This window comes from Mustela nivalis (genome assembly GCF_964662115.1).
Source record: "Mustela nivalis genome assembly, chromosome: 4".
Lineage (NCBI taxonomy): Eukaryota > Metazoa > Chordata > Mammalia > Carnivora > Mustelidae > Mustela > Mustela nivalis.
The window spans coordinates 106,260,230-106,274,043 of NC_139023.1; the positions used below are offsets into that span (position 1 = coordinate 106,260,230).

At 34.6% G+C, this 13,814-nt stretch overlaps 1 protein-coding gene across 3 annotated transcripts in view; it reads left to right on the top strand.

Moving 5' to 3' along the window:
* The window catches only part of EMCN (endomucin), a 108,088-nt gene that overhangs the window by 36,631 nt on the left and 57,643 nt on the right, over nucleotides 1–13,814 (top strand). For all 3 annotated transcript variants that reach the window (XM_082727660.1, XM_082727661.1, XM_082727662.1), the window contains 2 exons: nucleotides 841–960; nucleotides 7,477–7,554. In XM_082727660.1, the coding sequence (XP_082583786.1) occupies nucleotides 841–960; nucleotides 7,477–7,554 (198 nt within the window). The remainder of the gene's footprint in view (nucleotides 1–840; nucleotides 961–7,476; nucleotides 7,555–13,814) is intronic.

Consider the following 13,814-nt stretch of genomic DNA (forward strand, 5'->3'; position numbering starts at 1 on the left):
AATATTTTAAGATGAGTTTTAAGAGTTATTATTACTTTCTCTTGTCAAAGAAGTATTATCAAAAATAAACATATAACAGCAAAACAAAGTTTTGTTTTGCCACCTTCATTTTGGTGCCTTTGATTGTTAAAATTTAGAGAACTAAATTATTTGAAAATGCATATTCATGGTGGTTCCATTGCCAAAAATTTAAGCATGTTGCTATGTTGAATTTCTTTAAAATTAATTGAATTTCTTTAAAAAATTAAAAAACAAGACTTTTTGTCTTCCTTTGGCATATATGTAGAAAGAGAAAGGAGGGAGAAATCCTTTTTTTTTTTAATATCAGAAAGAGATGTACTAATACTGAAATTTTACTGCTTAATAATTTTTTTTTGATGGCTAATGTGGGTTTTTTTTATTTTTAATTTTTTATTTTTTATAATTTTAATGTGCTATAAAAATATTTAGTAAAACATCCACAGTCCAGAGAACGTCCATTTAATTATTTCATCTGACAATGTTTGTTAGGTTGGCTTAAAAATATTGTTAAATTTCAAATTTGTACTTGTATTTCTCACTAGTTTTGTCAGCTATAATTTTGTTTCAGAGCTATGGACTGTTCCTGACGGCTATCTTGAAAATTCATGCTGTTGGTGAGAAGCAGATAGAGTTCGTGAATGAATAGCGACATGAAGGCTCAATTCATTACAATTAGAAAATTAATTTCAAATCCATGCCTTACGTACTGTCTTAGCAGGAGTACACTACAGTTGGCTTTGCTTAAATGTACTAGTCTGTATTTGACAAAATAAATGTAAACTTTAAAGCAGCTACTTTAACACAGTTTCCCTTTTGCAGATGTTGGAAGTATAGTCCCTCAAGGATTACCATCAGCAACGACTCCTTCGGCAACTGCATCTGTACCAACAACCACCACAATGAACACTGTTATGGGATCAACGAGTGAAATGTCTATAGGTAGGATTAACTCTTAGTGAAATTTACTCTAACCTTAGCAGATAAAATTAGTAGCATCTATATAATCTAATCACTGAAAAATAATTTGAGATCTTACATCTATTGTTATGAAGGTCTGTTCTATTTCACTATTTTGAAACTTATGTGTTATTTTGGTTTGAATACAGAACCCTGAGATCACAGTAGGCTTCTTTGATGATATCCCTCTGGATATCATCTCCTGTTTGAGAATAATCCTATTGTTAATGTTACATACACAAAGTTAATTTTTAGAGAATTAAAAAAAATCCCTATTTCCTTAGTTATAAAAATATGTTCTAAATATTCCAATTGTCCACTTAAATATCACCAATAACAGGGTGAAACCATATTAATAACACAAGGATCTTGTTATATTGGGCCAATAACAGAACTAATTTGTAAGGTTCCGTAGCAATGTCATCATTATTGTTACTGAACTGAGTTGCAACCTCATCATGTTTTATGGTTCTAGGTGTTTTTACCATTCATGAAAAGTAAAATGAGCCATTGGGGTCATTTAATTAAAAACCCAAGAGGTAAAAAAAAAAAAAAAAAAAAAAAAAAAACCCAAGAGGTTATCAATCCAATGCATACCGCCTTGTCCATCCTGCAACACACATAAAATGAGGCATATCATTCAGGTTCTGTAATCAATGGAGAGAGAAATATAGAATCGCTTATTTATCGCTTATGGGCAGGAACTCTGGTTAGGATGCTGACGTCACAAGAAGACCTGAAAATCATACACCCTAACGAGGAGATAGCTGGAATTCCTCTGCTCCCTTTCTCTCCTCTCCACTTCCTCCCCGTTTAATTTTCATTCTAAGACCAAGTTCAAATAAAATGTTGAGGACCAATGAGGGCTGCTTCATGAGACTTAACTGGGGTGGTGATCCTCGAAGAAAAAGGGTCTGATGCATATAGTCTGTTATTTCTGAAATGTGCAATTCTAAGATGAAACCAAACCAGTTCTCCTAGAATTCCTGTACCAAACTGGAGAAAGCTTTACACAAAAAGGGCCACACAGGGGGTTTTGTTCCCAGAATGTGGTAGGACCAATATCACCAACCAAGGGAAATTTCAAATGACACAGTCAAAAAACAGTGAAGGACCATGGAGTCTCCAGCGAATTCCTGCACTGTATATTTTCTTTTCTTTATTATATTGTATTGTATGAGATAGAAGTTTACTGAATGCACTGTAAGGGAGCAAGCAGGCAGGATAGCAAAGGGAGATTGTCTGCCCTTTATTTTTAAAAATTGTTTCAACCCTATGTTTTCTGGGTTTAAGCAGAGAGGCACGCTCATACTTTCACCAAGTATAAGCATTTGCTGCTCTCCTCTCTCTGTCTCTCTCTTTCTTTCACTCTCTCTGTGAGTTGCCAGTGGTGTTCTTGACATAAAATTGCATTAATTTGGTAAAAGCATGTTACTTTTGTAATAAAAAAATCACCCCAAAAGGACCAATAAAGAGAAGGTAGGTACTGATATTGCATACTGACTCAAAGGGTTGAAGTTATGCAATTTATACATTAATCCTTGGAACTTATGCTTTCTCAGTGAGATGATTACTAGCCCTGACCATAGTGACCTGTGGTGACTAACAATGTCAAATTAACACAGACCCTAACTGTTATGTTATGTGACCATGGAAGGGAAAGACGGGAGCTTCAGAGAAAGAATTCAGGCAGAATTGTCATTTCTGATACTGGGAATTCTTCTTACCTGCCCAGCTCGGAAGGGAAACTCTCTACCTACTCATATAAACTGAAGAGATAACCCTAACAACTTTACACTGGTGCCTCCTAAAGTGGGTCACTGAAGCCCCTTATCTGAAACAAGTCGCTTCGGAAAACACTTGAAATCAGAGAACACACACACACACACACACACACACACACACGCATAGCTTCTTCTAAATTTCTTTTCTGGGCACTTCACTGTCTTATATAAACCAGTTAACAAAAACTAATCTCCAGTCTGTGTTCTTTAAAAGTTCTCCCAGATGAGTTTTAAATTACTCACATTCAATTATACAAATTGTAATAGGCCAGTGAAGCTTTACTTTTTATTACAAAAATGTCCAGATGTACCCACAATAGAGCACTATAATTAATCCCCATATGCCCATCTCCCAGAATTAATAGTTATCAAAATTTTACCATATTTGCTTTATTTTTCATTTTCTTTCTCCTCCCTCCCTCCCTTGTTCCCTTCCTTCCTTCCTTTTCCTTTTTCTGTTTCTCCATTTTTATTTGGTTGTCAAGTGATTTTTTAAAAAATATTTATTTATTTATTTGAGAGAAAGAGAGGGCAGCAGGAGAGGCAGAAGGAAAGGGAGAGAAACTCCAGCAGACTCCCTACTGAACTCTATGCAGGGCTGGACCTCATGACCTTGAAATCATGACCTGAGCCAAAATCAAGAGTTGGAGGCTTAACTGACTGAACGACACTGGTGTCCCAGACATCATGGTCATTAGACAAAATAAAAGTATTTGCAAAAAAACAAAAACAAAACAACAACCACAACAAAAAACATGGAAAACATCTTTATTTTTCTTTTGTCTTTCCAACCAGATGTTCTTATTTTGAAGTCAAAAGATACTTGATTTAATAGTGCTTATGTCTATCTAAAGCACGTAAATTTCCTTTTTCTCGACAATGGCAGAAATTCCATCATCAGAAAAGTGGAAAATGTGCTACTGAGATGAGAACTCTTTTTGTAGCAATGTATCAACAGTGGCAGAAGTGACTGACAGCTTTGCTTGGAGTAGGTTTCACATTCAGAGGTTTACCCAATAAGAGAGAAGGGACCTGATCTCTTCCTAGCTATGTACCAAGTTCTCTGCCCATTTTGTTCAAAGGCCAAGTGGCCAGAGTTAATATCAACACTTGGCAGACACTGAATGTCCATCATCATGAGATTAATTTTTTAATAAATATTTTATTTTTAAAGATTTTATTTATTTGACACAGAGAGAGAGAGAGGAAAAAAAAAACACAAGAAGACAGAACAGGAGGCAGAAGGAGAGGGAGAAGCAGACACCCCAATGAGTAGAGAGCCCAATGAAGGACTCTGGGATCATGACCTGAGCCGAAGGCAGATGCCTAACCAATGGACCCACTCGGGTGCCCCAGGAGATAAACTTCTCAGAGAGAAAAATAACCTGAAATATCATTCTTAAAACATAATTATTATTCAGCTTGATTTTTAAACTTTTTAATAATCAAACTCTTTTGGATTAGCTGAATTAATTTGTCAGCCCTGATATTTCACATTTCTGATACTAAATAGATATTCAGTGTCTGCTGAGGTCAATAGAGGAGCCCATTGTTTTTGGCCATCTCTTTCATATAGGATGCCAGTCACGGTGATGTTTACAATGGACTTCGTTTCTGGAAACTAAGATAAAACTGCAAAGAAGGGACTTTTAAAAGGCAGTCTTATAAATTTTCTCTTATTAGTGAGAAAATAGGTTTGGGTACCACATTTTCTCCATATCTTTCTTCTTTTTTTCACTGTCTTTATATACCTTAGTAAGTTTGAATTGAAAATGACTTACTGGGGCGCCTGGGTGGCTCAGTGGGTTAAAGCCTCTGCCTTCGGCTCAGGTCATGGTCCCAGGGTCCTGGGATCGAGCCCCACGTCCAGTCTGGCCCTCTGCTCGGTGGGGAGCCTGCTTCCTCCTCTATCTCTCTGCCTGCCTCTCTGCCTGCTTGTATCTCTGTCTGTCAAGTAAATAAATAAAATCTTAAAAAAAAAAAAGAAAGAAAAAAAGAAAATGACTTCCCTGGGGTATCTTTGTACAATATTTTTTGGGTTTTCATTTTCATGGAGTTTTGAAATTATAAAGTTGGCTTTTTGCTTTTAGTTTATACTCATAAGATATAAAATGTTTATAAATTAGGCAATTTCTTGAAACCCTGATGTCCTAAATGGAACTAAACCAAGGTCCAAAAGATTATTTTGGAAAATATTAAGGATGATAGTTTACTAAAAATTTAATAGAGTACAATTATGATATTTTAATGACTTAATCTTCTATAAATATCTTAATCTTTTATAAATATCCATAAACATCTATAGTCTTTTATAAACAAGATTATATAATATCCCTAAATACATATGGCTATAGTATTATCTTATTGTTCATATTAAATTCAATCTATTTCTTTTATTAACTAGAATAAGTTCTTAATCATTGCACATAAAATTAACAGAAATCACAATCCTCATTAATTAGTATTAGTACATTTTACTTTTGCACTAATTAGTACATTTTACTTTTGCACTAATAAGGATGCATTTATACCTCAGAATTTCAATATATTTAGCACATAAGAATCTTATTGTAAGTTACACATAGAATGCTTATCCATATTGGAAAGTGAATATTCATACATTAAATATAAATCTAAAATAATTGTGTTCTGTTTCTATTATAGATAAAGTAACATTGATTAGATACAAATGATGATGTTCGTGATTACAGGTTCACTGTTCACACACAAGTTCAGGATCTCCAGAAATGGATAGCCATTCAGCTCTTCAGTTTTCCAAAGACCAAGACTGATATTGAAACCAAATAGATTTGGGCTGATGCTCGGGCCAAAGCTCAAATTTGTCACCTCTCTTTCCTCTGTCAAACATGAAGTCAGGGTAGCTATAAAAGGAAAGGGTTAAGGGCTTCAGAAACTCAAGAACTGCACACACTTGATACTTTTTCTATTTATATTCATGATTATTGTTATATGTATCCTGATTATTTCCTGTAATCATTCCTATTCTTGAAATTTTTAGTGAAATAGGAGACATATCCCAGTGAAACATATGAAGCAAGGTAATTATAAAAAATCAATTTAGCCTGTTCTTGGTACCAAGAATGCCAAGAGTAGTGCTGAAATGAAAACAAATTCACCACATCTGGCTGGAAAGGACAGTTGATTTATATCATTGCATCTTCACCTTAAGATGGCACTCTGGGAACACCTGGGTGGATCAACCAGTTAAGCACCTAACTCTTGATTTGGGCTCAGGTCATGATCTCAGGGTCATGCTCAATTATTGAGCTAATCTTGAGCTCTGCACTGAGCATGGAGAATGGGATTGGAATTCTCTCTCTCTCCCTTTCCCTCTGCCTTTCCCCCAGCTTGTGTGCTCCCACTCTCTCTCTCTCTCTCTCTAAAAAAAAGAAAGATGGCATCCCTGTGATTGGGCAATGCAAAAACCTCAAACCTAGCTTTTAGGAATAATGTGTCCTTTGTTGGTTTCTTCTTTTAAAATATAACCCCATATTGGGTAGAGAAGACTTTGAGAATGTCTTAAGTGCTTCAGCACTCTCCACATATTATAATTCCCAGTATCTGCATGTTACAGCCACTTTCCATTTCTATAATAACCTATCTCCTCTAATAAGAAGTGAGGAGAGAGGAGCAGAGGAGAACACCTCCACCATCCGCTTGGAGACAATTGTCCCCAGTGACCTTTCAAAGATCTTAACTTCCTTGTGATTCCTTAGTTTCTTCTGTTAGACAGATCCAGCCAGATTACCTTTGAAAACTTTTTTCTGGAGGGGTTTTAAAGTATTAAACTGTGCAGAGCCAAATTGTTTCTCCCCCAATATAGCATGCATTCCTTTAAGAACCAGGATTTTATATATGTCATACAATAAAAATAGAACCTATGCCCTAATCACAAAAGGATATCCTAAAGTGTTTTAAGAAGGGAATGTTGACTAGTAGGGCTATCATATTTGTAAGTTGTATTCACTACATAAAGCAAATCTTTGTCTTTTCTTGGTTCCCATGTTCTACATGAGTCCCTGCTTATTGAAAACAACATTTACTACATGCCTATCGTATGCCAGGAATGCCTTGATACTACTCAGATTACAAAGATGACCAAGAGTTTGACACTGCCCTCAAGAGTCTAGAAAATGGTCTTGCACAGACTGGGAACTCAGTGTATGTTTCATAAATGAAAAAATTATCTAATTACAAGAATTTGCAAGTTCCTTTATAACTTATGTAATTTTGGAAGTTGCAGGGTCATAATCAAATCAACAAAATGAAATGTAATTCTGGGGGGGGGAAGGTCCTATTGACCAGGTTATTTTTCTCTTGGGAAAAATAACAATTTTAAATCATGTATTTTTGCAATATATATTTTTTGCATGTTTAAAGATACCCAAGTAAAAATTTGCAGTGAAAATTTGCTTTGGGGTCCTATCGTAGAAAAAAAGTGTGTGTGTGTGTGTGTGTGTGTGTGTGTGTGTGTGTGTGTGTGTGTTTTCCTTGGGTCACCCAAGCATTCAGTACTTATGTTCCTTACTTTACACTAAAGGAGATAGGAAATGAAAAAATTAAAGATCAACAAAAGCTGACAGTACCACTGTAGAGAGATTCTAGTTTACCTCCAGATTTGACTGACATTTATTCTTTGGCAGGTGAGATGAAATTATGATTAATAATAATGTCATCTATCTTATCAAACTAGGAGCAACCAGAGAGAAACTCTCAAGTACATCTTTGCAGCCAACACATTCTTCGTTAACGTCAACACTTATAAGTGGAGGTGAGTAATGATCATTTGCAGTCATTTTTCTTTTATGTATGTAATTCATATGCCATCATAATCACTCTTCAGGAATGGACAACGCAGTGATTTTCAGTATATCAACAAGATTATGCAACCGTCACACTATCTAATTCTGGAACATTTTCATCACTCCAAAAAGAAACCCTGTATTTGTTACTAATCACTTCCCATTTACTCCTTTCCCCACTTCCAGGGACCACTAACCTACTCTCGGTCCCTCTGCCTATTTTAGAAATTTCATGTAAAAAAAAAAAAAACCACATAAATAGGATCATATTGTATATGATCTTTTGTATCCGACTTTCACATAGCAGAATGTTCTTAGGTTCAGCCACGCTCTAGCATTTATCTGTAGTTCATTTATTTTTATGAGTGAATAGTATTTCATGGTTTGGATGTACCACATTTTGTTTATTTTTTTAGTTGATGGACATTTTAGTTGTTTCTACTTTTCAGCTGTTACAAAAAATGCTGCTATGAAGATTCTTATACAAGTTTTTATGTGGCCTTTCTTTTGTGATACGTATCTTAATGTGGAATTGCTGAGGCACATGGTAACCCTATGTTTAACTTTTTGAGGAACTGATTTCCCAAGCAGCTGCACTATTTACATTCTCACCAGAAAAGTCAGAGGATATAAATTGTCCTAATTACAATCCCTACTTGTTGCTATCTATCCTTTTCATCATAGTCATTCTAGTGGGCATGAAGTGGTATCATTGTGGTTTTGACTTACATTTCCCTAATGACAAATGCTACCAAGCATCTTTTCATGTACTTGTTGACAATTGTATATTTTCTTTGGAAAACTGTCTATTTAATTCTTTCCATTTTTTAAAAATTGGGTTGTCTTTTATCATTGGATTGTAAGTTTTTTTAAATATATTTTGGAGCCAAGAGCCTTATTGGACAGATATTTTGCAAATATTTTCTCCCATTCTATAGATTGTCTTCCCATTTTCTTGATGGTAACTTTTAAAACACTATAATCTCTAATTCTAATGAAGCAAAATATATCTATTTTTTTATCTTTCATGTAGAGAAGGAAAAACTTTACCTCTACCCATTTTAGGTTTTCATCTGGGACACTAACAAGAAGACAGATTAACAAAAAACAGCTTATTAACATGGGCAGTGCACAACACATAAGAAACCTAAAACAAAGATTAACTCAAAGTAGTGGTTTAGAATTTTGGCTTATATAACATCTAGAACAAAGAACAGTAAGTTTGTAGAAAAATGACTGGACAAAAGAAAGTAGTTTAGGCTTCCAAGGGCAGGAAACAAATTGAAGGAAAATATCTGGAAGGAAAACGAAGGGAGTAAGTTTTGTTTGCGGAGTCCGCTAGTTTCTTCTCTGGGCTAGTAAGAGTCTGTCTCCAGTAAAAGGAGAATTTATATCCTGCCCTTAAGCAGAAAAGCTTTTCCTGTGTTGGCTGCCTCTTAATTGGCTGCAGTCAAAATAATTTTTATGTCAAAGATATTTCAGGGTAACATTCTGGTTTTCTTCAGTCAATGGGGTAAAATCTAAGAAACCATGCTCAACTCAAGGTCACAAAGATTTTTTTTAATTTCTGAATTTTTTTTTGTAAATATATAATGTATTTTTAGCCCCAAGGGTACAGGTCTGTGAATCGCCAGGTTTACACACTTCACAGCACTCACCACAGCATACACCCCCACAATGTCCATAACCTCACCACCCTCTCCCAATCCCCCTCCCCCCAGCAACCCTCAGTTTGTTCTGTGAGATTAAGAGTCTCTTATGTTTGTCTCCACCCCCCCATCCCATCTTGTTTCATTTATTTTTTTCCTACCCCCCAAACTTCCCACGTTGCATCTCCACTTCCTCATATCAGGGAGATCATATGATAGTCGTCTTTCTCCAATTGACTTATTTTGCTAAGCATAATACCCTCTAGTTCCATCCACATCATCACAAATGGCAAGATTTCATTTCTTTTGATGGCTGCATAGTATTCCATTGTATATATCTACCACATCTTCTTTATCCATTCATCTGTTGATGGACATCTAGATTCTTTCCATAGTTTGACTATTGTGGACATTGCTGCTATAAACATTCGGGTGCACGTGCCCTCAAGGTCACAAAGATTTATGCCAGTGGTCTCTTCTAAGAATTGTATAGTATTAGCTTTTCTATGTAAGTCTTTCATTTTTGTTTATGGTGTGAGTTAGATGTCCAGTTTCACTCTTCTGTGTATAATTATCTAGTTTTCCTAACACCTTTTGTTGAAAAAACTATTCTTTCCCTGTTTAAACTGTGTAGGTGGCCATAAATGTATGAGGTTCTTCCCACCCCCCCCACCCCCCCGGACTCAAATATATTCCATTTATCTCTGTATCTATTTTTATGCAAGAATCATACACTCTGCATTACCATTTGTATTAAGTTTTAAAATCAGAAAATGTGAGTCCTCCAACTTTTCTCTTGTTTTTCAAGATTTTTTCACTACCCTGGCTCACTTGTGTTTTCATAGGAAATTTAGGATCAACTTGACAATTTCTGCAAAATAACAACTGGGATTGTGATAAGGACGGCATCACATCTGCAGACCAAGTTGGGAGTATTGCCATCTTAATGATCTTAAATATTCCAATCCATGAATGTAGGACAACTTTCTGTTCATTTTAGGTCTTCTTTAACTTTTTTTTATAATGTTTGTAGTTTTCAGTGTAGAAGACTTGCATTTTTGTCCAATTTATTCCTAATATTTTATCCATTTCATGCTACTGTAAGTGAAATCATTTTCTTAAATTTTTTTTTGGATTGTTCATTGCTACTGTATAGAAATACAATTTATCATCATATATTGATATTGTACATTGCCATCTTGTCGAATCCATTTATTTGGTCTAATTTGTATTTGTGTGTTGTGTGCATCTATGCGTGTATGTGTGTTCCTTTGTATTTTCTGTATATAAGATTTATTTGCAAATATATATAGTTTAACTTCTCCCTTTTCAATCTAGATGCTTTTTGTTTTTTATTTTTTTAGATGATTTTTTAAAATTTTCTTGCCATTTTGCTCTTGCTAGAACCTCCAGTACAGCACTGAATAGAAGTGATAAGAGAAAATTTCCTTGTTTTGCTCCTAATTATAAAGGAATGCTTTCATTCTCTCACCATTAAAGTATGATGTTATTGTGCATTTTTCAAATGTGCCCTTTATCAGGTTGAGAAAGTCCTCTTCTGTTACTAAGTTGTTAAATGTTTTTATCATGCAAAGGTGTTAGATATTTCCATATGCCTTTTCTCAGCATATTGAGACTGCTGTGTGGTTTTTTATCCCTTATTTTATTAATAAGACATATTACATTGATTTCTATATGTTGAAATAACCTTGCATTTTTTAGATAAATCTTACTTTGCTATGGCATATAATGCTCTTTATATGTTTCTGGATTTGATCTGTATTATTTTGTTCAGAATGTTTGTGTCTATATTCATAAGAGAAATAAGTGTGTGATGTTTTTGCCTAATTTTGGTATCAGAGTAAGACTAGCCTCCTAGGACAAATTAGGAAGTTCCTTCCTTTACTAATTTTTGGAAGAGTTTATGAAGAATAGATCGTAATTATTTTTTAAATGTGTGGTAGATTTTACCAGCGAAGCCATCTGGTTCTGGATTTTTCATTGTGTGTGTGTGTGTGTGTGTGTGTGTGTGTGTGTTTCTCTGATTACTAAGTCAATCTCTTCGCTCATTATAGTTCTATTCAGATTTTCTATTTCTTCTTGACTCAATTTTGGCTACAGCTGGTGATTTCCTGAGAATTTTCTCATTTCATATAGGTTATATAATTGGTTAACATACAATTATTTATTGTATTGCCTTATAACCCTGCTTACTTCTGTAAGGATGATAGAAATGTGTTCACTTTCATTCATGATTTAGTAATTTGAGTCCTCCCTCTTTTTTCTTTGTCTGTCTAAGGGTTTGTCAATTTTGTCAATCTTGTCAAAGAAGTAACTTTTTATTTTATTAATTTCTCTATTGCTTTCTTCTTACCTATTTTATTTTTCTTCTTTCTAGTCTTTATTATTTCCTTTTCTTTCTGTTGGCTTTGAGGTTAGTTCTCTCTTACTAAATTTTTAAGTTGGCACACTGGGATATTAATATGAGATCTTTCTTCCCTTATAAACTGGATGTTTACACCCACAAGTTTCCCTCAGTTCCATTTTTGTTACATCCCATAAATTTTGGTAGATTGCATTTCCATGTTTGTTCATCTCAAAGTATTTCCTAATATCCCTTGTTATTTATTCCTTGGACCATTGGTTATTAAGTTTATTTTTAAATTTCTACATGTTTGTAAATTTCTACCTATTGCATTTAAAAAATTCTTTCCTCTTCAGTGTGTTTACTACCTTCCAGAAGTTACCACCCTTAAGCATACAATTTTAAATTTTAATTTAATGTAATTTTAAAAATAAATGATTATGGAGAGCACATATTGCATGGAGCAGTGGGTGTGGTGCATAAACAATGAATTCTGGAACACTGAAAAGAAATAAAATTTTAAAAAATGATATAGAGACTATTCAACAGTATATTGGAGATATCCTTGCCTCTGTTAGGCAGAGCATAATAAGCATAACTTGCAAATGCTTTGCGATTTTTCTCAAAGTACTATTTTTATGCACTATTTTTATAATAGTGCATTTGGCTCTTATTTTAAGAAATGTGTTATCATTTTTAAAGTTTATTTTTAAATTATTCTTTGAAGATGGAAAAACTGGGTTTCAGAGAGGCTAAGTGACTTAACAAAAGAAGCAAAAAATTCATGGTAATTCATAGTAACAATTTGCAATTTCAAACCTAACATTATTTCTTCCTATTCTGCCTTCTTCATCTTACTTTTAGTGTGGATGGCAAGGTTAACATTTTATGACCCTCCTTATAAAGTAAGACAATTGTGACCTGAATTCTTTTAATTGGAAAATACATTTCCATATAAAATTACCTATATGTATGGAATATGTAAGTACTACTTGTTTGAAGCAATGTGGTGGTGGTGCGTGCATGTGGGCAGGGTGGACTTCTATCCGCTTCTCTCTCTTATTGCTAAAAGTAGTCTTTGAGGCTTCCACACTTGAGCCCTTATGGCTTCAGTAGTGCAGTTTAAAATTGCTTAAATAAGGTACTATTATGTTATTTAAATGCCATTCACAGTAAAATTTTAAAAAGTAATGTGCATTCTACATCCAGAAAACAAACAAACAATTCTTTTTTGCCCATTACCTGACGTGGGAGTAACCCCATGGTGGTTGTCATGAACTATAGTTTTCAAAAGGGGCAGCTCAAATATTCCCAAAGCTTTTAAGATCCCCATAAGCACTGTGGCCAGTAATTCACTGATGTGTAAAAACATGTAGACAAATAGGATTGGTAGACCTAAGAAAATGAAGGAGACAACTCTACCAGTATTTGGTCTGGCTCCAAAACACTCTTAAAATAGATTTTTTTTAAAGTGGAAAGTCAATATTTACTTATTAATGAACTCTCTAAGGAAGAACAAGGACTTAAAAAGAATCCCAAATCACCACATCCCTCTGAGGTCACCAAACCACTGCAAATCACTTGATTTCTGGGGTACATAAGCAAAGAGTCACTGTAAATACAGGTAAAACTTTGTACCTCGCCTGGAATCAGTCCCAAATTTTTATATGAACTTGACTTGATAAACTGAGTTAGAAAATGGATAGATCTGAAGACACTTAGACACCCTGTTAGCCAAAGTGTCAGGGAGCTCTTGGTAGTCTGCCTGGCTCCTTTGCCCTGGGGTTATAACCAGATCCCAGTCAGTCTAGCAAAAGGGAGAATATTGGTAAATGCACAATTTCAAGGGGCCCTTCATTCTACCTTAACCCACTATCTAAATGATATGGAAAAGGAAAAGGAAATACAAAATTCACATAGAAATAAAACTCCCTTCTCTTTGTATCTATAGTCCTACTTCACCTAGACTGTCCTCCACCATCACCATTTTGTTTTCTTCAGGATCTCTGGAACTCCATTGTAGCCTTGTTCATTATCTGAGTTGGAAGAGCCACAGTTCTGAATTCTCCTTGAGTTTTTCAGGTGATTGGCCTACACCCTTTCACTTTTTTTGCTCCTGTGCTTAACATTTGAATTTATTAACATTCTGATGTATTACTCTTTACTCCAAAAAAAAAAAAGATCGGAAAATCTGAACAAAATTTTTAAAAAGATC